We start from the raw sequence: 26,988 nt of genomic DNA on the forward strand, positions 1-26,988 counted from the left end.
GTGTGGAGAGTGGAGGAATTCCAAATATTAAGTACTGTAGAGAGAGGGTAGGAAGAGGCTTGAAAAGGTATTGTAGCAGATATGTCAGTGAATGTGCTGGCTCTTTTCTCCTCCATGCATAGCTGTGACGCATGGTGGAGCTAAGACCCTTGCGGTGGAAAACTACACTGAGTGCAGCTTCACAAGTGGAGACCCACAGTCCAGCAAACCTCCGTAACTCAGCATGCTTAGCCTTAGCTCATACAAGGCTTCCTGGACACTGTCTTACTTCATTTGTCCCTTTTATTCAAGTCTCAGCTCTGACTCTCACCAGTGGAGAAAGGACAGTGTCCCAAATGCGAGAAGTGTTTTTTATTTTCCATTAGTTTCCATCAGTTGCTCTTCTAAGGCTGTACTGCCAAAAAATATCTATTTTGATCATATCACTCATTGCACCTCCATTTCAATACACATAGTACCATATTTTCAAGGACCTGTTATCATCCTTTCAAGCTGTTCTCAACAGAGCAATGGAAGAAGCAGCCAGATGTTAGTAGACTGATGAAAAGGGAATTGAAGCTTCAACTCCCAGCCTTACATCACATGCCGTCAGAATACACCACCCATTACCACTTCTTTTGCGCTAATCCCCTCACATCTGCTGTCTCTTTGGAGGTTTTAGCTCCTAGCTCACAGCAACCTTCACCACTCTTACTGCATTCACACCCCTCAGTGATTCAATATTCAAAGCAATGTTATTTTCAAATACCTGGCCTTTCAGTGCCTTGATCTACTCTACCAATGATCTTGTCCTTCACTCTACTCTGCCACTCATGCCTATGGAAGTACCTTAGATCTTGTCCTCATTAATAACTGCAAACCCTCCAGAGTTTCAACCATCTCACCATCCAACTACCAGTCCTGCCCTTCTAGTTTGCTGTCATCCCAGCAACCTTTTTATTTCTCAGTGCCTACCACCCATTTATCTTACCACCATCTTTCAGTCTCAAACCATCTGGTGTCCTCACTTTCAGACTTACTGAGTTAAGTTCCCTGTTCCCTCACTGTAATCTCTGTCTTGTATGCAGCCTCAGCGCCACTGCTCTTCTCTCACTTATCATATGCATTAGACAAAGAGTAATCCTGGTTAGAGCCAATTCTCCATAATTTTGCCCCTGTACCCTAGAAACTGCACATGGCTGGAGAAAAGCATGTATCCATGATGACTGGTCTTACTTTCAAGACAACTCATTTCAAATGGACCATTGTAATGCTGCCAGGTATTCCTACGGTATCTGCCTAGTCCATTTACTCTGTCATTCTCCTAAGTGACTATTTCATATTTTTTATATCGATGTTGAATGTAGAAGTCTCCTACTATTTTCTAAGTCTATTAATAATGCTTCTGCTATTTTTTGGAGAAAATAGAAGCAATCAAAACAGATTTCCACAAACTTCTCATATCACTTCAGCCGAAGATCTACGGTTCCACTGTTCACACCATTATCTAAGGCTCACTTCTCCGTCTCTCCTAGTGCAGGACAACTTGTTCATCTGCTTTTACTTGCTCAAAAACATCACTCCAGGAATCCTCCTCTCTCTTCAGCATCACTATTTTTCCTTTTCTAATGGAAACTACCATAAGTATACATATTTGTTATTTCTTCTAATATAGCAGGCATAGTTCTTCGTTTTCCTTCTAATGTTCCTTTTGCGTGGAACACTTTCTGAATTGCTGACCAGATAGCTATCTGCATGGCTACCTCCCTCATCTTGGGTTCTTTTGCTCACATGTGACCCCATCAACAAAGCCTTCCTTGGCCACTATTAACAATTGCACATTCATTGAACTTTCTTTTTTTCACTCTTTTATATAATTTAAAATATTGTACTTATATTATTTGTTCCATTATAACTTGTCAATCTGCTCATTGTTTCTCTCTCCTCACTAGAATGAAGGCTACATGAAGACTTTCATTTTATCACTGCTCTATCCTATGGCCTAAAACATGGCTTAGCACACTGAAGGATGTATGTAATTATTTGTTGAGTGAATGAGTGAAATGATTGAGGTAACTAAGGTTGACCACCTTTTCAGATAATTTCGTGGTAAAGGAAATAGCTTAAGAGAGAAATATGGATGGTTTTGGAGGATTTGTTTTCAGCTGGGCTGCTTAAAGTGGGCCCTTTCATCTGGAATTGGCCCCCTGATTATTCCCTTGGGGAATTCCCTCCTTCACTTAGTTCCATGTGGTTCACATAGGCCATGGTTTTCCACATGAGACACAGTTAAAACAACTTATTCTTTGTTGTGGGAGGCTGTCCTGTGCATGTGGAATGTTTAGCAGCATATCTGGCCTCTGCCCACTAAATGCCAAAACACTGCCCTCCTTCGGCTCTAACAACCAACGATGTCTACAGACATTGCCAGTGTCCTCTGGGAGAACTTGGTCACCCCACTTAAGAACCACTGAGGTTGATCAGCTCCAAGCCTGGGCAGGCAGCTCAGGCTTTGTCATCTGCTATTTCACTGCACTGGCCCCAGTAAGTGATTCAGTTGAGGGCATGTGGCCCATGTTTGACAAATCAGAGCTAATGAAGGGATTTTTGAAGAGGTTATTGGACAGGAAAAACCCTTTTTGCTGGACTGCTATGCTGATGAGGTGTGTGCTTGGCATTGTCAGCAAGTATTTTTCCAGTTTTGAGGGGAGTGTCAACCACAGGCAGAGGTTAGTAAAGTGGAGAGAGGATGGAACAGATTCCTAAGAATGTGATTTGAATATTTAATTCCTGTTTTGACTGAAACCAACTGCACCCATGATCTTTGCTGTTATGTGACACAATAAAATCCTATTTTGGTCTAAGCCAGTGTGAGATGGATTTTTGTCACTTGCAAGTGAATGGGTACTAACTTGAGCAGGTTTACAGGTGGAAAGGAGCCAGTGATGAGAGAGCATGTAACTAATGGAGCAATGTCCTGGAAGAAAGGGAAGAGGATGGGAAAGAAGAGTATAATCTCTGAAAAGTGGTTGTTGGAAATGACGAGTGGATATAGATAAGCTTGGAGGTGGAGGAAGTTGAGAGTTGTCCTGTGATGTTTTCATCGTTTGTCCAGAGAAAGATGAAAATAGAGATGATGAAAGATTACAGTAGCTGGCCTGAGTGAAAAGATAATTTAAAGAAATGAAGGTGAAGATAGGAATGAATAAAAGATGCTGAACTACATCCTACTTTGGGTATATATACAAAAGAATTGAAAGCAATGTCTTGAAGAGATATTTGCACACTCGTGTTTGCAGCAGTATTATGCATAACAGCCACGGGGCGAAAGCAAGCCAAATGTTCATCGACAAAAGAATGCATAAACAAAATGTTGTATAAATGTGCAATGAGATACCATTGAGCCTGAAAAAGAAAGAAAAAATTCTGACATGTTATAACAGGGATAGACCTTGAAGACACTATGCTAAGTGAAATAAGTCTGTCACAAAATGCAAATACTGTATGATTTCACCTATATGAAGTAGCAAAAGTAGTTAAATTCATAGAAACAGAAAGTAGAATGATGGTTGCCAGGGACTGGAGGGAAGGGGGACTGTGGAGTTATTGTGTAGTAGGAATAGCATTTATTTTTTAAGATGGGAAAGTTCTAGAGATCTGTTTCACAATGATGTAAACGCGCTCAGCACTTCTGAACACTATACTTAACAAGGGTTCAGACACAAAATTTTATGTTTTATACTTTTTAGACAATTTTTTAAATTTTTTATTTAATTATTTTTAGAGAGAGGGGAAGGGAGGGAGAAAGAGTGGGGAAGAAACATCAATGTGTGGTTGCCTCTCACACACCCCCAACTGGGGACCTGGCCCCCAACCAAGGCATGTGCTCTGACTGGAAATCAAACCGGTGACCCTTTGGTTCACAGGCTGGCACTTGATCCACTGAGCCACAGCAGCCAGGGCTAATTTTCACCACAATTTTTAAAAAATACCACAAATAGCATACATAGTCAGGGAGAGTAAATTTTTGGTAGCCAGGAAGCAAGATTTTATTTCCTCAGGGGTTTAAATGCTGGAAGAGAGAAAATTGACAACTGGATTTAGAGTGTGGTCAGAGAGGAAGAGTGTGGTGATTGGTTGTGGAAATGTGTTAGCTAGACAAATATAAGAGAAACTCTTGAGGAAGAAGGAATTGAGTTTGTAGATTAAGACTTAATCCAAAGAGACATTGAGGTGGTATCAGAATGCATGAATGCTAAATCATGAACTCTAAAAACCCTGTGTCTGTGTATTCAATAGTTCATTGAATCCAGAAATAAAAATTATATAAGGCAGGTGGTTTTAAGATAAAATTTATTTGAATAACTAATGTACATAATATCAAGTGACATTTTACAAGCAACTAGAGCTTCTGACAAAACCGTCAAGGAAATATCTACAGATTGATAGTATACAAAAATGTTAGAATTAAAACTTGACTTTCATAACTTAAAAAAATTGTGCAAATTAGAATTACTGAGTGATTATGGAAAAGCAACAAGTAAACCAATAAACTTTGCCAGAAATCCAATAACCAAAGGCAATATATTGTGAGAAAAACTCAAACCAAGTGGAAATAGAAGTGAAATGTTTAACCATATCTGAAAAGGAATCCATTGTTAAAATAAAATCAGACTTCCCAACAAAGGTATGTCCATACTAACCCCAAGAAATGCTTCATAGTTTGCTTAAATAATTAAAACCACACTATAACCAAAAGTATATGGTAACAGTAAGCATGCTGATTACAAAAAGAAGAGTCTGCATAGATGGACAGTTCATTTTAGTGCCTGCCTTTGAAAAGATGACACCGTCCAAGCTGTGCAATTGGTTACAGCCACAGCCTGACTCCAGACACATCACAGGTTAGGCTTCAAAGCTCCTTGAAGAGCGTGTGGCAGTGAAACTGGGCTCCCATCTCTATCATCAAGCAAACTTTCATTGTTCTGCTTCAGAATAAGTGCAAATAGGAAGAAATAGCTTGTGAAATCATTTCATTGATGTTGAGCCCCTACTTGCTGATATGCAAATGGTTTCTTTCCAATCCACATTCAGTTGGATTCCAAGCAAGAAGGCACACTGAAATAGATAATTGTGTTTAGGTAGCAGCACAAATAACATGGGTGCAAATCAAAGTTTAAATAATGGCAGTGTTACCAGTCTCTGTATATACCAATTATAAGTGCTATCACCAATGAAGCATGAAGCCTATAAGAAGATATCATTCTATTAAGAGGTCCTTCTTCAGATAATACGATATAAAACAAATAGCAATTAAATATTATATCGATAAATAGAAATGAAAGTGAGGGAGAAACTGAAGCAAGAGTCTCATTCTCATTTATTTACATATTCATTGAAGAAAAAATTAATAGCTTTACTCTGGATCCCCATGACTTTGAATGTACCGATCCCTCTGGTACGGCCTGACCCTGTTCTCCGCAACCCCTTTGTTCTGACTCAGCAGCAGCAAGTAAGCTCTTCTTGCTCTACTGCCAGAGCAGTTTTTCTGTATCTTCTTTACCCAATGTATTCTTACACTCTGCTATGTATGTGTCCTATTTTTAATTTTACTGTATAAGTTCTAAGAGGTCAGAGGTGGTATCTTTATTTTATACATTATGTAAAGGAAAGCAGTTTTATGTCAGATTTGAGCTTGAAATCTACCTTTGCCAATCACTGACCCGAGACCATGGTCAAGAGAATCGTTTAGCCCTGGTTTTCTCATCTCAGATATTATCTGCTTACCTTGGTATTTTCTTGGGGTAACACTCAACTTTCAGTGTTGTACTCTGAGCTAAAGGAGATATGGCATGAGAGACTCTCAGCACAATATCTGGGCACAGTACACCTTTAACTGTTCACTCCCATTTTCTCCTGGAAACCTCTGGGGGACCCTTGATGTTGCTTGCCAATGCAGGGTGGCTACTTAATGCCTTCTCCTTTCTCCTTAAATCCCTATCATCTCCTTTCCCAATCTTCTCAGCTGTTCACTTTACTTTCTATTCAGTGTGAAAATAGAACCATCAGAAGAGAACACCCACACATGTATTCACCACATCTCCCCACCTGCCTTCATCTGCACCCATATGTTCTGCTTTCCTTCCTGTTCCTAAGGCCGTGCTCCTATCTGAGGTCTATGCTACCCTGCTCGCACCCTCCATGCCATTCCTTCTCACTTACCCAGACATCGCCCCAGCAATTCTGCCTTTTTTTTTCCCCTGCCATCATTTTCCCACGTTCTCCTAGATCGTTCTCATCAGCACACAGGAATAGCAGCATAGCGGCCATGTCTCCATTCTTTAAAGTATTTCCCTTCATTTCCTTCTTACTCTTGCCTTCACTCTACTTATCTGTTCTTCCTCACAGAAAAAACTCCTTGCAAGGGTTGTCCATAGGTGATGTCTCCAATTTTTCTCCTTTCACTTTCTCTCATGCTCACTTCAGTAAGGGTCTTGCTTCCTTCCTTTCTACCAAAACAGTTCTTCTCAAGTTTACCAAGGAGCTTTGTGCTGCTAAACACAATGGGCAGTTTTCACTCCTCATTTTTCTTGACCTATCAGCAGCATTTGACAGAGGTGATCATTCCCTCCTCCTTGCAATTTTTCCTTCATATGACTTCTAGAGGACCACACACAGGGGGTTTCCTCCTGTGTCAAGGATGCTTCTTTGCTGGTTCCTTCTCAATCCATGACTCCTAATGTTGGAGGATCCAAGACTCAGCCCTTGGACCTTTTCTGTTCCCTAGCCTCCTTCTCACCCTTGAGGATCTTATTCGATCTTGTTATGATGTAAGTCCATACACCAACAGGGCCCAAATTTGTATCTTGACCCTGTATCTATTTTGTACATCCAGCTGCCTTCTTGGCACTTCTACTTGGATGTCTATTTTCTATTTCGTATTTAACATCTTCAAAGTGGAACTTCTGGTTTTTCTTGCAATTTTGGCTTTCAAGTTCTCAAGTGTTTTAATTGATGGCAATTCTATCCTTTCACTTTCTAAGGCCAAAACACACTGGTATTGTTACTGGTTCCTCCCTCTCTCTCATATTCTAATATAAACTGGCAACAAACCCTACTGTCACTATCCTAAAAAGGCATGCAGAACCTGACCTCTTCTCACTAGCTTGGTGGTAGCCACTCATTGCCTGCATTATTGTGGTAGAGTCCTCACTGATTCCCCATCATCTGCCCTTGCTTCCTACACTGTTCTTAACACAGCAGTTACAATGATCATTTGCTTCCCCACTTAACCCCTCCAATGGTTCCCGTCTCAGAATAAACTCACTGAATGACCTACCATACTCTACGTCATCATCATCACCCTCTTTCCCTTACCTCTCTGATTTCATCCCTACCACTTTCTTCTTTAGTTAGTCCATGCTAAGCCACACTGGCCACAGCATGCACATAATGCATTATGGTCTTTGCACTTGCTGATCTTTCTTCATGGAATGTTCTTCCCCCACATGGCTGGCTCCTTACTTCACTCTACTCTTTGCTCAAATGCCATTTGCTCAGTGAGAAGTTCCCCTCTAACCACCTTGCCCTATCTATCCCCTTTGTTTATTTGTTATTTACTTTATTTGTTTTCATAATACCATCTTTTTATTCATAGTATTCTTAATCATTTTATTTATTCAAATACTTGTTGAATGGATAAATTAAAAAATAACAGAAACATTAATTGGCAATATGACCTAATTAATTTCTATGCAAGATTATTTAAAAATTGTGCAATAGAACCATACATACTTTGCACTATTCTTATTGATAAATAGAATTTGAAGGATATTTTGACATAGAAATTAATAAAAAATATTTCATTTTCATTAGATACCAGTTTGTCTTCTGATTAGCTTGCTGGGTTGTATGGATCAATAGAATATACTTCTCGTGTTTCTAAATGAAGATCTTCTGCAGAGCTTTTATTTGTGTAATAATTGCTAAAAGGAAGAAGGAAAAAAAAGTAAAATCTTTACTCATTCACCACGATTACTATAAACATGTAACAGCTGTTTTCTTTCCATAATTCCCAATATATGGTAAGTACTTTTCATGGATGATTCCATTATATTGCCCTAAATAGCCTAAGAAATAATCACTAAAATCCCCATTTTGGGGGAAAGGCCTGTAAAAATAAACAACTTGCTAGGCTGCCAAGTGTCCAAATCAAAAGTTGATACTAAGCAGGTTTCTATCAGATCCAGGGTTTTTAATTACTCACTATGACCCCCAGTTTGAAAAAAAAAATTAAAGCCTTTTTTTTTTTTTTAAGGATATAATCATAGGTTTACCTTTTTGGGACATAAACTTCCAATTTAATTTAAAAGGAAATTTTTGTATTTGATCTTTAATTCAAAATCCTCACTTGATCAAACAGCACTGAAAGCTTTCTATGATTTTTAAGAGGACATCTTTACTTTTCCTCTTTGAAAGCACATACACTTTCCTGTTCTTCTAAAATGACTTTGCCAAAACTAGCAAAGGACAAGAAAATGTGATTAAGATACCTTGCCGAACTCAGAAATAAAGTATTACAAAATTACTGGGAAAGAAAAACTACTTCTAAGGCTACTTATAGTATGTCTCTCACTACCACAATTAAGAAGTCAGCTTATAGGAAGATCCATTCAGAATATGATAAAATGGCAATTTTAGGTCAATGTGATATTTACATTTTATCAAAATATATTAGAGGCCTAGAAAAGAATAATATAGTTTCTCCTTCAAATGTTTAGATGACTTTTATAAATATTTAATTTTGTTAAAGGGCATCCATTTTTTAATATTATCGAATTAAAAAAATATTTTAGTGTTTATGCTATCACAGTTGTCCCAATTTTTCCCACTTTGTCCCCCTCCAAGGCCACACCCTAACTCCCACGGTCATTTCCCCACACTGTTGTCCATGTCCATAGCAGACATCCATTTTTATTAACATTTTTTGTTTTTATTGAGTTTATTATTTTTCATTGCCATTTAGTCTCCTTATACCGCCTGCTCCCCACAATCCCCACACTGCTGTCCATGTCCGTGAGTCCTTTCTCCTCTTTGCTCACACCTCCACCCCCTAACATCCCCCCGTCCCAGTGGTGATCCTGCTCCCCATCCATTTTTAAATGATCATTCGTCTCATTCACAAAAAGTATTCAAGGCAACTCAAATGCCGATTATCAACTTTCAAAAAATAAATTGAACTTGTTTGGCTTATATCAACTGAGGCACTTAAATAATAACATGTGATACAATTATCTTAATAAAATTAATGATCACACTGCAATACTATGAATTATTTGAGTTTGTAGACATTTCGAAAGGTTGAAAGTTCTCCCACACATGCCATGTCGTGATAGCAAACTTAGGAAGGAAAATGAAGGAAAGAGATAGAGCCCACATTTTCTATTTATTTAAATTTGTAATTACTCTTGGCTAAAATTATCTTCCAACTTCCTGTGAGGAAAGCCACGCAAATGACATCCCAATTTTTTCCTTGAGACTTTTTTCTCTCTGCAATTCTGTGAAGCTACTGTCTCCTAGCTTTCTTCCTACCTCTGACTGTTCTTCTGCTCCTCCTTTTAAGCATTACTGTCCCGACGTCACTGTTTCTCATACTTATTTTTATCTTTGATGCTCTTTTTGGGCCCAAAGCTTCAGCTGTAAGTTAAATGCCACCTACCTGAGCCCTGGCCCCTCTCTTGTGTCCTACATGACAGGTGCCACAAAGTGGCATGGACAGAACTGAACTCATCATCTTTCCCCACAAACATGCACCTCTCCTATTTTGGTGAAACCCTAGGACCACCCAGCGACCGCCTCCTGACTCGTTCTCTGGGCCTGTTTCTCCCCACATTCAACAGGCTGCACAGTCTTGGGAATCTTGTATTCTTAACAGTGAAGATTCCTCTTAACATCTGTCCCATCCCCTCAATCCCTGCCACGGCTGCTCTGGTCGATGGCTCAGTCCCACCCCTTTGTCAAAATGCAAATCTGAACATATTTTTTCCTTGCTTAAGTTCCTATAAAATAAACACCAACTCCCTTTTATGGCCTGCAGGATCTAGCTCCTGACCACCTTTCTAGATTCCCCAAACGTCTGTTAAATGGAACATTAGTTCCAAGGGATGTTAAAAGCATTATGTGAGAAAAAAAGAGTTGCGCAGTCGAATTAGTTTGGGAAACTCTGGTTTAAAAAACATTAAACTGGCTTCTTCATTAAAGGACTTTAATTATTCTCATGGTGATTGTGAATCCCCATGAGAAAAATACAGTATGCAGGATTTCTCCATCTTATCTGGTCATAGAATGCCCTTTCTCCGTAAGTCGTTCATAACACCATCCGCTGGTAAACACGATAGTCTGAAGTCCATCCCAAATGTAGACCCTTGCCAGACCTGCCCTGCTCAGGCCTTCCCTGGCTTAGAACAAACTACTCAGGTTCATCGATACTATAACTGCATAGGTTCAATGTAGTCCCTTCACGTCTGAAGCTAGACTAGACATACACAACTGTGACCAATGTAATCAGATGGTCCTGGCTGTATACTAGATAAAAGATCCAGGTGACTTGGAATATTAAAGAAACTTTTGCTTTGTGGAGTTTGTGGGTGGTATGTTTGGGGTGACATGACCTGGTCACCCCGCACCGGAATCCGAGACTTGGTAAGACTTCATCTGATTATCCTCCCTAACACCGTCATGTACAGGGACATGAGAACTCTGCACACAGAACATTCCCAGGCTGATACATGATGGTGTCATGTGCTAATAATGTATCCTTTGCGCAGGACAGAGCACCCTATAATTTCCACCAGATTTATGTGTCAAAGGGGACTTTTATTCCACTGTCTCCCCCTTAACCTGTGCCACCTTCGCTTATTTCCCAGTCATGTCAAATTGCTTATGTAGTTCTCACAATAAACAGTAGAATGATAAGCCTCCGGGTCTTTATTCAAATGGCTCCTTCGACCCGCACTAACTTTCCATTCTTGTCTACATTCTCTTCAATCTCACCTAAAACATCACCTTCACTTGATCTTAGCTAAAGGCACAGATGCACCAAAAAAAAGATCTCCTTCAATGTGGAACTTTTTCTGATCAAAAATCTCAAGTACTGATCATTTGTTTTGCATCCTCGCCAAATATTACATGACATACTTTGGTAACATTATAGATTCAAATGTACTGAAAATTAATAAATCAAAAAATAGTAATGGTATGTCTAATTACTGTGCAGTAACACCTAATATAACAAAACACAGAAACCTAGTGATGTACTTAAGTCATGAAAACAACAACTGAGTGAAAGATTAGTTGAACAGAAGAAAGGCCTAGTGTGTGTCTGGGAAGACATCACAGAAAAGACACAAATTTCTCCCAAAGTAATCATAGACTTAAATGCAATCATAACGTATTTGCTTTTAGAAAATGACAAATGATCAAAAAATCACCTGAAAGAACAAACAGAAGAGAAGAGAGGAAAAAATTTTTAAAAAATTATAGCAAAGGGATTCCTGCCCTACCAAATAGTAGAAAGCCATACTTTTTCAACATAAAGCGGTTTTTTTCTTTTACTAGAAGTATTTTTTTAAGTTTTATTATAGAAAGACAGGAAGGGAAGGAGAATGAGAAGGAGAGAAACATCAATGTGAGAGGGAAACATCAACTGATTGTCCTCTGCCTTCTGTAAGCACGTGAGAGGGCAGAGCACAGAAGCCCATAACCCAAGCAGGTGCCCTGACTGGGAATCAAACCAGTGACCTTTGGGCTCGCAGGTCCATGCCCAGCCAACAGAACCATGCTGGCTAAAGCAACACAAAGTAGATTTGATAAAATGGTCATATCAATAAAGCAGAAAAGGAGTCCAGAAACACAAATTCACAAATACAGCAAACACAAATACATTAATCACTTGATACTTGATCATGTTAGAACAAACCTTCTGGAAAATTACTTGACAATATTTATTAAGTATCTTAAAACATCATACATTTGTCCTTAGTAATTCCAGAAAGAAGCACTGGAAATAAGTACATGTACCTGTGAAATGTTTATTAAAAGGTATTCCTCATATCTTTATTTATTTTAAGATCAATGTGGAAGCAACCTAACATTTCCACAATACAGAAATACATATAATAGAACAATACGCTATTATGTCATAAAAAGGAAAGCATGACTTAAAGACACAAACTATGTACATGTGCAAAATGAAAAATATTAAGGCAGGAGTCTATACTGCCAAAATTTTAGTTTAAAAAGAGAAAAGAAAAAAAGAACATGATAAAAAGATCAGGTACTAATATACTAAAATATCTACAGTTGTTACCTCTGGGATCTTTTCTTTCTGTTTTCTAGAATTTTTATAATGTGTCATCTGATTATACATCATTTAGATAAGTGTTCATTATCTTTTAAGATCTTACAGATAAGGCTTCCTGTATATAGCATAAGACACTGTATTCCAGTTCTCACATTGCTATATTCCTTTCATGTAACTGGTGCTTCTATGTTTAGTTTCAGGCAAGAAGCTGAAACCTGTAGTGAATTTTGGTTAAGCATGCACTGAACTTACTGTACTCTGTATTTTGATATCATCTGTAACGTGGCCCCAATCAAGCAGATAAGAATCACAGAACCTGCAGAAAGACCTGGAAAGCAAAACAGCAAGTATCAAATGCCAGAAAAATATGACCTATATAGTTTTGAAGTGATTGCGGGACCTATTCCCAGTGGTGAAGAATATGGTGTATTGCTTTTAAACTTATCCTTTCTAAGCTATATAAATATAGAATTCCTAACTAATCACACTTAACCTTAGGGTTTGTCTAGTTCAATCTATTCCACATTTAATCTAAAGCACCAAGCTTTTGACCACAGAGTTCCAGTCAAGTTCTATTGGACTTCTTTGTTCCTTTGAGTTTTATTAGTAATATTCTTGTCACTGGAATAAAATTAGGAGCTAGGGACACAAGGATCCTATGACTTTGCATAACAACACTTAATTCTCAGTTGTGAAATGTATTTTCCCATTGGAGAATAAGCCAGCTTATTTTGATAGTGCCAGATCATGCAAAAGACCAAGAGTAAATATAAACTAAACCTTCAACTTAAAAACTGGGAATAGCTGGCTGTTCAAATGATTTCTTCAACTCTATTCAAAAGGAACAGTTTGTAATGTGAAGGGCACATTAAAATTTCCTTAAAACACCAAAAAAGATAGTTTCTTATGCATTAAAGAGAAAAAATTGTAACACTCAGGCAGAATGTAAGACCTCAAATTTTATATACATTTTTATGAAACATCATTAGAATGTTTTTTCATTATTTAAGAAAACTTACCACAGAGAAGAGGAACAAGTGAGCCTAAGGAGAATCCAAAACCATGAACATGTTAGTCTAGCCGCATGAGTCAGTGTAGCCCGAAGTCCCACGGCCCTGCCCCAGACTTAGCATTCTCTCTACGTTAGCATTCCTCTCTCTCTCAGCCTACTTAAAAAGATGAATTGGAACCTTAGTTTTACCCCTGCTTCCCTAGCTTCTTACACTACAACTCATTGAACTTTTTAAGAATTTTCACTTTTTAAATTAAAATGGGGTAGTTCACAAACTAAAAAAGCAATATATTCAGGGATTTCTCAGGTTAGAATGAAAATATTAACTGCTGTAACTGGTTTGTTAACATGTTCTTTGAGGTCCCTGTCAAATAGGAAAGGCCCTATATATCAAGAATCAGCAATAAAGGAAGTCTCAGGAGCAACCCCTTACAAAATGTGAAGTCGTGAGTTTTGCACCTTTTAAGTTAGTGTTCTTCTTTCTTTACTTCCCTCATCCTCAGAAAGTTTTGCTTTTTGTAGAACAGACAACCAACGTTTCAAATTTGTCTGTTCTGTACCACTGGTTACAGGCCTATGTCCATTTAAAACTCGGGAGTCCCTACTCTTGAGGGATATCCCTCCATCTCTTTTTCTCCAGGGACGCCAAGTACCAGCAAAGTCCCTTGCACTTACTCTGCGATCGGCAAACAGCCAGGGGAGGGTTCCATCCGTGACCCTCCTGGCACTGGCTCTGAGGACTGCCTTCCAGGGTGTATCCTTCTTCACATTCCAAAGTAACAGTTTCTCCATACTGATACTTTTTCCCAGACTCCAGCCCCTTCTGCATTCCATTCATATACTCTGGGAAGCTACAGTTCATCTCTGAAATCAAAGGAATCCAGTTTACCAATGAAGTAGATTCTGCTCTTAATGAAAAGTTTTACAAAACCAACTTAGTTCATTCTCAGTAAGTAAAGCCTCACTGAAATAACATGATAACGGAGGTAGAGTCTTTCAGTGTGAGCCATCTAGCTCAACACCCTCTAGGTAATTTACCGGAATTGCTTTCTTTCCTTGTGTTTTAGTTTCTAAACTAATAGTTGATCAATTTTAATGACTTATTAGAGAAATTGTGAGGGCTAAATGAGTAAGAATTCTGAATTACTGTTCTATCATTGTTGACCCTCGCTCTCCAATTCTTCATCTATGCTTCCTCTTTTTTCCTTTCATCTCTTCGGTGTAGCAGTCAATACTATGAGATTTTTGGATTTGAATCCTGACGCTAGGCTTTCCTAATGTGTGACTTTGGAAAAGTTACAAATCTCTTCATTCTACTGAGACTTCATCTCTAATGTAAGAATAATAACAGTATCAAATTCATATGATTCTCAAAAAGATTAAATGACAATGCACTCAAAATGCTGTGTACAGTAGCAGGCACACAGGAAAAAGTGCTCGACCAATGTTGCGCATGAGGAGGAATCCCTAAAATGGAATTATCTTCTGGAGGGCGGGCCCCTTGTCGTACAGGCTTCCCCCACTAGGTGAGCCTCCTAGGAAACCATCCGGATCAGGGCACCAGCTGACACTGTTGTGAGAGGCTGAGTTCGACCTCTAGATTTTTTTGAAGACTCTCCCAACGTGTCTGCCCATTTCCTGAGGGGTGATTTATACATGCACCTGACAACGCAGCTCTGAGTGGTCAGCAGCTTTTGATCAAAAACGGCAGGATCCCCATTCCTCATGCTCCCTATTCACCTGATCTCACCTCGAGTGAGATTTTTTTTGTTTGTTTCCCTGGATGAAAAAAGTCCTCAAAGGGGGAAGAGGTGAAACAAAAAGCGGAAAAAGTACCAAAACTGATGAATTCAAAATCTGTTTTGAACAGTGGAAAAAAATGCCTCAATAGGTGAATTGCATCAAATGGAGAGCACTTTGAGGGTGACTAAAGCTTAAACAAGCAAGAATAAATGCACAATTTTTTAATAAATAAGCTCCAGGTTTTTTGGATCCCCCCTCATATGAACTCACTTCTCATATTCTATATGCCAATAAAAATGACATTCTGAAACTTTTATAAAAAATATATACCTATAATCCCACCATCACTCAAAGGAAATACACTGAAAAGAGTCATTGTCCTTTTTTATTAGCATTTTGTCAGATTCATACTTATCATAATTGTTATTACAGTGTCATACACTTTAATTATTTAATTTACTGAAGCATTCCAACTTTCTATATTTAAATGACTACGTAAGTGATCATCCATCAGATAAGTCTCAGTCATTTTTCTAATTTTGTGGTATTTAGATTAATTAATATATTAATCTAATTAAAATGCTTTTAATTAAGTGATCTAATTAAGGCATTCACATTAAAGAGATAACACACCTCTACAATTAGGAGCCGGAGGATCCCAGGTTCCCTCACGTGTGCAGTGAAGGAGGGCGTCTCCCACCAGCAGGTAGCCTTCCTCACAGCTGTACAGGACTGACATTCCGGCCAAAAATTGAGCTGTATCTCTGCCGGTATGATTCCCATTGGGGATCTCAAATGGAGGCTGACATCCTACAAGGGCTGAGACACCAGTAATAAAGGGTCTTCAGTTTAGCACAGAGGAACACGTTGCCAACACTATCTGGGGGTGAAGGCCACACAGAAAGAAGGCAGGCAACAAGCCAACTAATTGGTATCTAGTGATATCCGTTCCACCCAAACCAAGCAGCACTGGACAGACATTTGCACTGTCTCTACAGGTTGCGTATGATCTGAAGGAAAATGCAAAAGTAAGATAATGAAACATCTATGGCTGCAGCCCACAACTAATTGATCAGCCAATAGTAGTCTTTCCGTTTCCCTTCAGATACCACAAAGGAGAGAGAACCCGCCCTTCTAAAAATGACAGCCAAAGCCCAATTCAAGCAACTGCTGCCCTTCAGGAGAGCAGAGGGAACCCGCACTAAATCAGAGGTTCAATATTTATCTTGGGCTGTAGAGACATGTTTCACTTAAACTGAGACTATTGTGTTGGCCAAAGAGAACAGTTCTGGTGACTCGAATTCAGTTCTCGGGTCACTAATCACCAGCCTCTATTGGAGAGAGTGACCTAGTCACTGACAGAAATAAAACTGACAAATGATACCTAAAATTCCAAGAGAGACAAGTCAAAGTGTCCAAAGGCCAGCTTCACTCTTCAGAATACACGACGTTCTCTTCCTGGCTGGTATCACAGCCTTAAGTGTCCAATTTATCAAGCAATATTACTGCCGACATTTCGCCCCCCCCCCCCGCAATGGTAGGTGCATTCTTACCGTTCTAATATAGTAAAACTAATAACTTTTGTAGACACTGCCGAGTTGGCAATTAACCATCAGTTTTCATATATTTTATCTCAACCCAGACAGAAAGGAAGGAAGAAAAAAAGAGTTGGGTAAGAAGATAAGGCAGGTATCTCTTAAAACAATATAATTGCCTTAGTTTTCACATGCTTTTCTTTAGGTCAAATAGCAAGTGCAAATTCAAAATCATTTTCCTTACCTTGAGCCATATCTCATAGTTAAATTTTTAAAATAACTTACCCATTTTGACACAAGTGGGTATACCTGGCACCCATTTGTTATTGGTATGACATGTAATCAAGTCATTGCCAATCATGATGAAGCCGGGGTTGCAAGCAACGTATACAATGTCACCGTGGGAATATGATGAACGAGTTTTATTCAGCTTGTATCCATGTTTGACTTCTGGGTTAGAGCAGTGGGTCACAGGAGGAGGTTTGAAGCACTGCGGGGGTGGTCCACTCCAAGATCCACCTCCTGCAGAATCACGGATGCATCGTATAGTTTTCTCTCCCAGAAGAGAGAATCCTTGGTCACATTCATAAGAGATTTCAGTTCCATATCGAAAGTGTTCTGCCATCACACCGGTGTGCCTCCCATTGTCAGCCACGGGCGGAGGCGGACAGTGAAGGGCTGCAGAAGACATTCAGGAAATCCTGCTTCAGCAAGTACACCCAGGTGGACAGTCATCATTCAGATACAAATGGAGCGGTGCAAGTGCATGTATTGCACATAACTATAATATTCTGTCAATGAACAATCTTTTCTTTAATACAATTTTATTAATACTTTGATTGTATAAATAACACCCATTCATTCTAAAAATTTTGAAAATACAGTAAAGTAATAAAATGAAAGCAATACAGCTGCATTGCCACAAACTATAAACATATTTACATATAATAGATATCTATAGCATATATCTATAGAATATATATATAATCTATAGCATATATAATTCAGCAGATGTATGCCAAATACTCAGTTTCTACTTGACAGCTTTGCTTCCCAATGACAGTGATGACCCAATCGTGAAAGGTATTTCTTATCGGAGATTCACTGAGAGAAGGCACAAAGACTGTTGAGGTAGTTACGGACTAGTTCCTCAGTGGCCTGCCACTCTAATGGCTTACTATCCCACTGACAACTTTAGTTTCTGTCTTACCTTTACACTGTGGAATCTCTTGGAACCAAACCCCATTCTCAGCATCTTGACACTCCCGATAGTTATGTCCAGTCAGCTGGTACCTAGAGAGAGATTATAATACACTGCTTCTTCCCAATATCACATCTCTGAAACCTAGCCTCCTCATACCACGAACACAGAGGCACTCCCAAATAAGAACATTGACAAAAATAAATGAAAACCTTTGACCCTCCAAGTAAGAAAACTATTTCAGATTTAGAGTTGCTCACAACAAACCCATTTCCAGGTCAAGGAAGAACTAAAATGTCAGAGATGCCAGTCGGACCTTTGGAACCTCATGTTCTCTGTGAGCGTGGCAACGAGAAACCTCTAAAGAGTCATCAAGACAAGCTGAGGGTAGAAGTACTGTGCAAAACAAAGTGGAGAGCCTCTCTGAATGGACCATCTCATACTCACCCATCTGGACAGGATGTATTAACTGGAATCACATGAGAATCAACTGGACGCTCTTGAACATCTTCTCTCACAGGATGACATGGTGCTTCTAGGGGAACAAGTTTCAAATTACTTACACATGCCTGCTATCAAGGAAAAAAGCAACTCTGGAACTGAAAGTACCTTCACACCGAGGGGCAGAAGGACTCCAATTTCCTGAAGACATACAGTGAATGGATTTGTTTCCCACAAGCAAGAAGCCAGGGTCACAGGTGTAGTCTACAGTCATCCCAGAGACAAAGAGGACCCTGTTTCCACCTGTATGCCGACCATGGGGGAGCCGGGAAGGTGGCTGGCAGTCTGAAGAGAAAACTCCCCACATAAATACCAACAAAAAAAAGGCATTTACACTCTAGAACATTAAGTGTACAGAATTTGACAACAGACAATCTTAGACATTTAAGCCAAAGATCACAAAGCTCTAATTAATTACTAAATGCTTTCTGTACTTTTGAAAGAACTACACATTTTTAACCAGGCCCTCTCATTATCTACCCTGGATATATTCTGGATACAAGAGGTATCTACATGAAGAACATATAAAACACACATGGAACATTCTGGTATAGACAGAAGAAATAGGATAGTCATTTGTGGTCTGTTGGCTTTTCCCATGACTGTAGTTTTGGGTGGGAGATAAGAATAATTAAATAAATACCTCATTTTTCTCCTTTGGGTTTTACCTTTTTCACAGATGGGTATTTCAGGGTCCCAGGTATCATTGGCTTTGCAACGAATCTGACTGCTGCCCTTCAAAGTAAATCCATCATTGCATGTGAATGTCACGCTGTCATTGTAGAAATATGGGGCTTCCTTGCCAGATGTCTTGTATCCATTTGCAACGTTGGGATACGAGCACTGAACAGCAGGGAGGGAAAGTTTACAGAGAGGAGCAGGGCCACTCCAGATGCCTCTTCCGTGACTGCTGCTTACACAACGGATGCTGCTTTCGCCGATGAGGTCGAATGCCACTCCTTTCTCTGGCCCAGGGTTACATGTATAAGTGACTGTGGTTCCATATGGCATGTCTTCTGAGGAACTGCCTGTGTGTGCCCCATTGTAGATAACAGGGGGCGGTGGGCAGGTGATTTCTGGAGGGATGAGAAATGACTAAATAAATCTGCTTCAGTATTAGAAACCAAAGAAGAGGCATGAACCTGGTTATGAAACCATGGTTACCCCATTTCCCAGAAGATATGAGCAAGTTTTGATGATATGAGTTATTTCAAAGTTCATCTTGCATGTAAAATTCAATTTAAACAGGATTCACATAAAAGATTTTTGTAATGGAAATCGTTAAAGATGAATGTATACATTAATATAATACTGTTGAGGCATTCACAACCAGTAGGAAATTATTAATTTAAATTTGCTTTTTAATAAACAAGAGTTGTATAAAGGCACAGGGGCATAGAATTAAGTATTTTTTGAGTGCCATCTTTGTGTTGAGATGATATGCTAATTTAGCCAAGAATATTTATTGTCGATTAAGCATCTACTTTTTGACAGGCAACATTCTCATATACAATGTAGGGAAGGTATCATTTAAGTATAATAACTTTGAAGTCTGCAGTCTTGAAAAGTTACATAAAACACTCAAGATCATACAAGGGAGTAGATACAGAACAAAAGATCAGATCTCACACCAATCTCCTTTAACTACAATGCACCCCAATTAAACATGGTGGCTCATATACTCACAGCTTTCATCATCTTATATTCCTGAATCACAAGAGAGCATAGCAACTGAATATGTTGGAATTAAGTGGTTGCTTATGCTTTGAAGTGGAGAGAGGCAACAGTAGAAAGACAACAACACCTGACAAAGTTAATAGAACAGAGTTTAATATTCTGATTCCCAAAACATAGTCTAAAACAGAAATCTCCCAGGACATAAGTAGGTCTCACATTATTACAGTTTCTCTGTTATATTTGCTACTCACCTTTACAAAGACGAATCTCCATAAACCAAGGAATCGGGCCTTGACACAGCTGATAAACACTCTCACCTAACCAGTACCTAGAGACAGAGTCATGTCATTTTGCCATCTCATGATCACTATGCTAAGCAAGAGCTATTGGCTCTTCAGTAGACTCACCACTTTTAAGACAAGAAGCAATAGACACAAAAATATAGCCAGCATCAGCTCCATCAGCCATTGCCTAGGCATAGTTCCCATACACGGAAAAATAGCACGATCGACACTTCCATGAACACGTGACAGGGATGGGTCTTTGCCGTAAGCTCTTACACAGAGCTTGCAGGGTGCACTGATAAGGCAGCCCTAGTTCAACTGAGCCAGCACTCACTCACCCTTCATCACAAGAAGAGTTAACATCTCGTCTAATATATTGATCCTGGGGTTTTCTATAACGATGCTTTCCTACAGGTTCACACTCTGCCACTAAAGAAAAGACACTGTGATGAGAAATCAACTCAAGGCAATCTGGAAACCACAAAACATCTGCGTGCAAACCCCCGCACCTTTGCATTTGGGGGCAGTGGGTGTCCACACCCCCGCAGAGGTACAATGTATGGATTCTTCTCCCGCCAGCACATAGCCAGGGTCACATCTGTATTTTATAGATGTTCCAGGTTCAAAGCTGATTCTCTGTCCATCTTCCTTGTGCCCGTTGAGGATTTTAGGAGGGGCTTGGCACTCTAGGGTGCGGAAAAAAAGTTTTCTCACATAAGCAACAGCGAACAGGAAGAAACAACCAAAAATATGGGCATTAATGCTATAATACCCTGCTGGCAGCAGTTGTATGATACAGAAGCTATCTCATAGCCCAGTCTGGGGGTAATTTTAGATCAAGTGGTTCTTGATCCTTTCCTCCTTTCTGCTCTTAGGCTGCTGCAGATTTTGTTCAGTTCCCACTTGGTGCTTTACCTTCTCTTTTGTCTCTTCCTTTTTAAGGAATCACCTTGTATGTTTTCAATGGGAGATTCTAATATTTCCATGGGGTGGAGGCTTTGCTGACTCCCTTCGAAGATATTAGCACTAGGACAAACAAGCATTTTTTTTCCCCTAAAAAATGAGCAACTTAGCGTTCCTTAATGTTACTTTTCCTAGGATACTCCTACAAAATGAATCAACAGTGGGGGCAGTGTTAAAAGAAGCCTTCTACATAATTCATAAACACTATAGTATTTAGTAATATGGAGGGGACTAGAAACTGAAAAAGGCCCTGCCTAAGTACACAGCCCATTCCTTCAATTCTTTGAAGGGATCAATCAGTGGCACCTTTTGCTGGTATTGGAACACTCACTCTTTTCACAGACTGGCAGAGATGGCTCCCAGGTGCCTTGGCCATTGCAACGTATTCCCTTGCTCCCTTTCAAGGTGAAGCCAAACAAGCAAGCAAATACCACAGTGTCATTATATGAATATTGATCTTTCTGTCCAGACAATATTTGGCCTCTAAGGATCTGGGGAGGTGGACACCGAATCCCAGAAACAGAAAGTTCACAGCGTGGGGCAGGGCCGCTCCAGGTCCCAGTCTCTCCACTCTCAGCGGCACAGTGGATCGTGGCCTCCCCAGTCAGGATGAAGCCCACTCCTTTCTCTGGGCCTGGGTCACAAGTGTAAGTGACTGTACTTCCATATGGAACGTTCATTGAAGGGTTGCCTGTGTGTCTTCCATTGAGAATAGGAGGAGGTGGTGGGCAGAGAATTTCTAGAGAAATTATAGAGAGAAATGACAAGATTGTAGCTGTGCTGAAAGCAAAGGAAGTCACAGACTTGATGCCACTCTCACCTCCTAGGTTCCCAGACCTGGGATACTTGAATCTTTAATAAAACAATCAAGGCAGCTATAGGAATATAATTCAAAAACATATGATCTATTCCAGAATTTATCTAATTTTGCTGATCCTTGGGTTTCTTTTCCTCGATATATTATCTCCTTTATGTGCATAGCCCAACTTACAAATCTACTTAGAGTTTAGAGAAAGAAAAGTCCAGAAGCCCTGCTTTACTTGAAAAAAAAGAGAATAAAGAAGTAACTGAAACATGCTTCAATTATAACCCTTAGGGATGTCTAGGAGAGATATTTGCTCGCTAAGGTTGTGTATTGTTAATGACTTTACAGACCCTTTTTTAAAATGAAAAGTCTTTTGTTCAAAGAAATCAGTGTCCCGTTGAGCCACAGTCAAGGAACTAGTTGCAGACCATATTTTGCATAACCTACCTTTACATACTGGCATCTTGGTCCATAAAGCTCTCTGTCCAGCAATTACACACTGACCAGAAGTTGGGCCTTGTAAACTATACCTGTAGACATAGGGTGGTCATTCAGAACTATTATACAGTGGAAGATATGAGTCAGTAACCTCTACTTAAAGTCTAAGACAAATTCATTTAGGGTCTGAGAAGGTGGCAGAGGAGTGAAGGGAAGTCACACTGACCTCCTCCCAGGACCAATCTGGAATTACAACTAAACTGTGGAGAAATCACCTGGAACAAACAACTGAACAATAGTGAGAGAGAAGCCTTATAATCTCTGACAGTCAGAAGAATCAGCTTTAGCATAACATGACTGATAAGGAGTGTGATGGAGACACAAGAAGGCTGGCTGGGTACCCAAGGGCAGCAGCACCAGAGGGACATTTGAATGGCCAGTTGGATCCCTCCAAGAACAGTGGCATCTAAACCATAATCGGGGATCCCGAGCCTAAAGCACCAGATCCCCAAAAGTATACAGATAACAGCCAGCTGCGAAAAGTGGCAGGGTTGCTCTCTGCCAGAGATGGACATCTGAAGATACAAAGAGCTGTTTAAAGGGCCAAAGCATAAATTTTTATTTGTAGCCACTTGCCCTAGACTCTGGCAAAGGTGGGAGCAGAGTGAAATAGAGATGCCTGAGGAGGGACGGAGGATGGAGGCTTTGAGGAGAGAACTGAGGGTATAGTTAGTAGGATCCCAGTGCTCTCTCATCCCCCATACGGCAGCAGCCATCTTGCTCAGGCAGACCACTCCCCTGGACAGAAGCAGTGTGAGAGGAAACAATAGCCCTGACCGCAGGAGGGACTCTGCCCTGGCCTGTGGTGACTAAGCCCCACTGAAGAGTACTGCTGAGTACAGAGTGGTGGCCACAGATAGTAGATCCCTTGCAAAAGGGGGCACAAAGTGGACTAGAGACACTTGAAGAGAGACTGGAGACAGAGACTATGGGGAGAGAACTGAGAGAGTAGCCGGTGGGATATCGGTGCTGAGTCATCCCCCATACGGCAGTGACCATCTTGCTCAGGCAGACCATGCCCCTGAGCTGCAGCAGCATGAGTGGAAACAATAGCCCCAACCCCAGAAGGGACTCTGCCCTGGCTCTGTGGTGCCTAAGCCTGACTTCTGAGTACAGGGTGAATAAGATTAACAACTAAAGGAGAGAGCCACAGACAGTAAATTCTTGGAAGTCTCAAATAGACTGCCTAAGGTCAGATAGAGTCAACATCTGACATCATCAGAGGCAGATCCAGAAAGAAAAAAGGGTGGTAAATACTAGAGGCTACTGAGATGCAATCTACTGTGGTCTTCATGATTTGCAATGTTTTCCTTACTACATAGCTTTTTAATGTTCACTTTGGGTCCATCAAGTTTGTGCATATTAAGTCATTAGATTTTATATTAATAGTTTATTTCTCTCATTTCTTATAATAGCCTTAATCTCTTTACAGCCTTAATACTGGTTCATTTGTTGCTTATATTGGGATTGCAGGGGGGAGTTATTTTTGCAGATGTGGGTTTGTTTCCTGGTCTTTGTCGTTTTCCTCTGGCAGCACCTGCACAAAAACACACAAGACGTGGTGGGCAGAGTGACCCTCAGTCAACCAGCTGGAAGATAGGACCCACTAAAGAACACCAAACAACAATCAAAACCTAATTACTCCAGAGAGCCAACATAAATGGCATAAAAGGCCTCCAAAGAGTGGCAAGTTCAGGAGATGAAGGAGATGGCACCTCTGAATCTCACAGTTCTCCTACCATAGAAGTTCATACCACAAAGTCAGGAAGTCAAGAAAGATCAATTTAAGAAGCAGAATCAAAAAAAGAAGAGTCTTACAATAATGGGAAGACAAAGAAACACCATCCCAGTTGAAGTGAAAGGAGGAATCCTCAGAAAGAGAACTAAATGAAATAGAGGCAAGCAAACTATCAGATATTGAGTTCAAAACCATGGTTATAAGGAAGCTCAATAAACTAAGTGAGCTGAGAGAGAGTTACTAACCTATAGGGAAGCTACAAGAAACTCACTGTAAACTATATCAACATGAAAAAGGACATAGAAACTATCAAGAAGAGGCAAGAGGAAATGAAGAATACAATTTCTGAATTGAAGAACACAGTAAAGGAATGACAAGCAAGCTAGATGAAGCAGAGGATTGAATCAATGAGCTTGAGGGCAAGGTAAAAAAAAGCTCCCAGAAAGAGCAAAAAAAGAAAAAAGAAAAAAGACACAAAAAGAATGAAGAGGTGTTTAAGGAAATGCAGGACAACCTGAAATGTAATAACATCTGCAGAATAGGGTACCAGAAGGAAAAGAAGGGGAGCAAGGGATAGAAAATTTTTTGAAAATGTAATGATGGAAAACTACCCTAATTTGAGGAGAGAAAAAGTCACACCAGTCCAGGAAGCACAGAGGGTCTCATACAAGAGGAACCCAATGAAGCCCATTCCAAGACACATCATAATTAAAATGGCAAATATCAAAGACAAACAGAGAATCCTAAAGGCAGCAAGGGAGAACCAAGTAACAACATCAAGGGAACCCTGATACAACTAGCAAATGACTTCTCAACAGAAACACTAAAAGCAGGAAGGGAATGGCAAGAAATATTCCAAGTAACAAAAAGCAAAGGCCTGCAACCAAGAGTACTGTGCCCAGAAAGGCCCTTAATTAAAATGCAAGGTGAAATAAGGAGTTTCCCAGACAAAAGAAAACTAAAAGAATACACCTCCACCAAACCAGCACTGCAAGATATCCTTAAGGGACTGCTATAAGAGATGAAGAAAAAGAGTGGGAACAAGAGGAATACAGGTACAAAGGGAAAATATGAATAGTTACTTATCAGTAATAACTTTAAATGTAAACAGATTAAATGCTTCAACCAAAAGAAGTAGGGTAGCTGAATGGATTAGAAAACATGACCCACACATATGCTGTCTACTAGAGACCCACCTCAGACCAAAGGACCTACACAGACTGAAAGTAAAGGGATTGAAAAAAATATTCCAAGCAAATGCGCAGGAAAAAAAAGCTGGGGTAGCAATACTTATATCAGACAAAATAGATTTCAAAACAAAGGCCATAAAAAGAGACACAGAAGGACACTTCATAATATTTGAAGGAAAAATCCATCAAGAAGACATAAACATAGTAAACATATATGCACCCAACATAGGAGCACCCAAATATATAAGGAATATATATCTTTCTTGTAATACTGCAAGAAAGATATAGACAGCAACACACGAATAGTAGGGGATTTCAATACCCCACTGCCAACAATGGACAGATCTTCCAAACAAAATATCAACAAGAAGATTGTGGAACTAAAGGATGCATTAGATCAAATGGATTTAACTGATATATATAGAACCTTTCATTCCAAAGAAGAAAAATACACATTCTTTTCAAATGCACAGGAAAATTTTAAAAGATAGACCACATGATAGGACACAAGACAAGCCTCAAAAAATTCAAGAAAATTGAAATCATAACTAGCTTTTTCTCGGGCCAAAAGACTGTGAAACCAGAAACTAACCTCAAGGAAAAAACTCAAAAACGTTCAAACTCATGGAGACTGAATAGCATGCTGTTAAACAATGAATGGGTCAATAATGAGGTCAAAGAAGTAATCAAAAAGTTTCTGGAAACAAATGAAAACAAACACACAACAGTCCAAAACCTATGGGACATAGCGAAGGCAGTCCTGAGAGAGGAGTTCATAGTAATACAAGCCTACCTGCCAAAGATAGAAAAATTTCAAATAAACAACATACCCTCACATCTTCAATAACTGGAGAAACAACAACAAACAAAGCCCAGAGTGAGTAGAAGGAAGGGAATAATCAAGATCAGAGCAGAATTGAAAGATATGGAAACTAAAATAACAATTCAAAGGATCAACAAATCCAGGAGCTGGTTCTTTGAAAAGATAAAATCGACAAGTCTTTAAGTAGACTCATCAAGAAAAAAAGGGAGAGGACCCAAATAAATAATATCAGAAATTAAAGAGGAGAAATTAAAACTGATCCCACAGAAATACAAAGGATTATAAGAAATTACTATGAACAATTATATGCCAAGAAAATTGAAATCCTGGGTGAAATGGACAAATTTCTAGAAAAATATAACCTTCTAACACTGAATGAAGAAGCAGAAGTCTGAACGGACCGATATATAAGAGCTGGTGAAATTGAAGCAGTAATCAAAAAAACTCCTGGCACACAAAAGCCCTGGACTGGACGATTTCACAGGAAAATTTTACAAAACTTTTAAGGAAGAGCTAACTCCCATCCTTCTCAGACTATTCCAAAAAATCAAGAAAGAGGGGAGACTCCCGAACTCCTTTTATGAGGCCAGCATCATCCTAATCAGATGTATTCTAATTAGAATACTGGGGTGCAGTATTCTAACTCAAAATCAGATAAAGACACAACAGAGAAAGAAA

At 39.6% G+C, this 26,988-nt stretch overlaps 1 protein-coding gene across 1 annotated transcript in view; it reads right to left on the reverse strand.

Moving 5' to 3' along the window:
• Positions 1-5,034: 5,034 nt before the first annotated feature.
• Positions 5,035-26,988, reverse strand: part of CR2 (complement C3d receptor 2) — a 40,335-nt gene continuing 18,381 nt past the window's right edge. The window contains 16 exon segments of the mRNA XM_054563481.1: positions 5,035-5,097; positions 7,859-7,964; positions 12,593-12,668; positions 13,360-13,383; positions 14,028-14,216; positions 15,729-15,914; positions 16,916-17,308; positions 17,841-17,923; positions 18,279-18,366; positions 18,441-18,617; positions 19,001-19,408; positions 20,261-20,337; positions 20,632-20,722; positions 20,803-20,979; positions 21,588-21,995; positions 22,509-22,591. Of these exon segments, the coding sequence (XP_054419456.1) occupies positions 7,874-7,964; positions 12,593-12,668; positions 13,360-13,383; positions 14,028-14,216; positions 15,729-15,914; positions 16,916-17,308; positions 17,841-17,923; positions 18,279-18,366; positions 18,441-18,617; positions 19,001-19,408; positions 20,261-20,337; positions 20,632-20,722; positions 20,803-20,979; positions 21,588-21,995; positions 22,509-22,591 (2,551 nt within the window). The 3' untranslated portion in view covers positions 5,035-5,097; positions 7,859-7,873.

Source organism: Pteronotus mesoamericanus, unplaced genomic scaffold (assembly GCF_021234165.1).
Source record: "Pteronotus mesoamericanus isolate MK-2021 breed Mesoamerican mustached bat unplaced genomic scaffold, CSHL_Meso_final scaffold_705, whole genome shotgun sequence".
NCBI classification, from domain to species: Eukaryota; Metazoa; Chordata; class Mammalia; order Chiroptera; family Mormoopidae; genus Pteronotus; species Pteronotus mesoamericanus.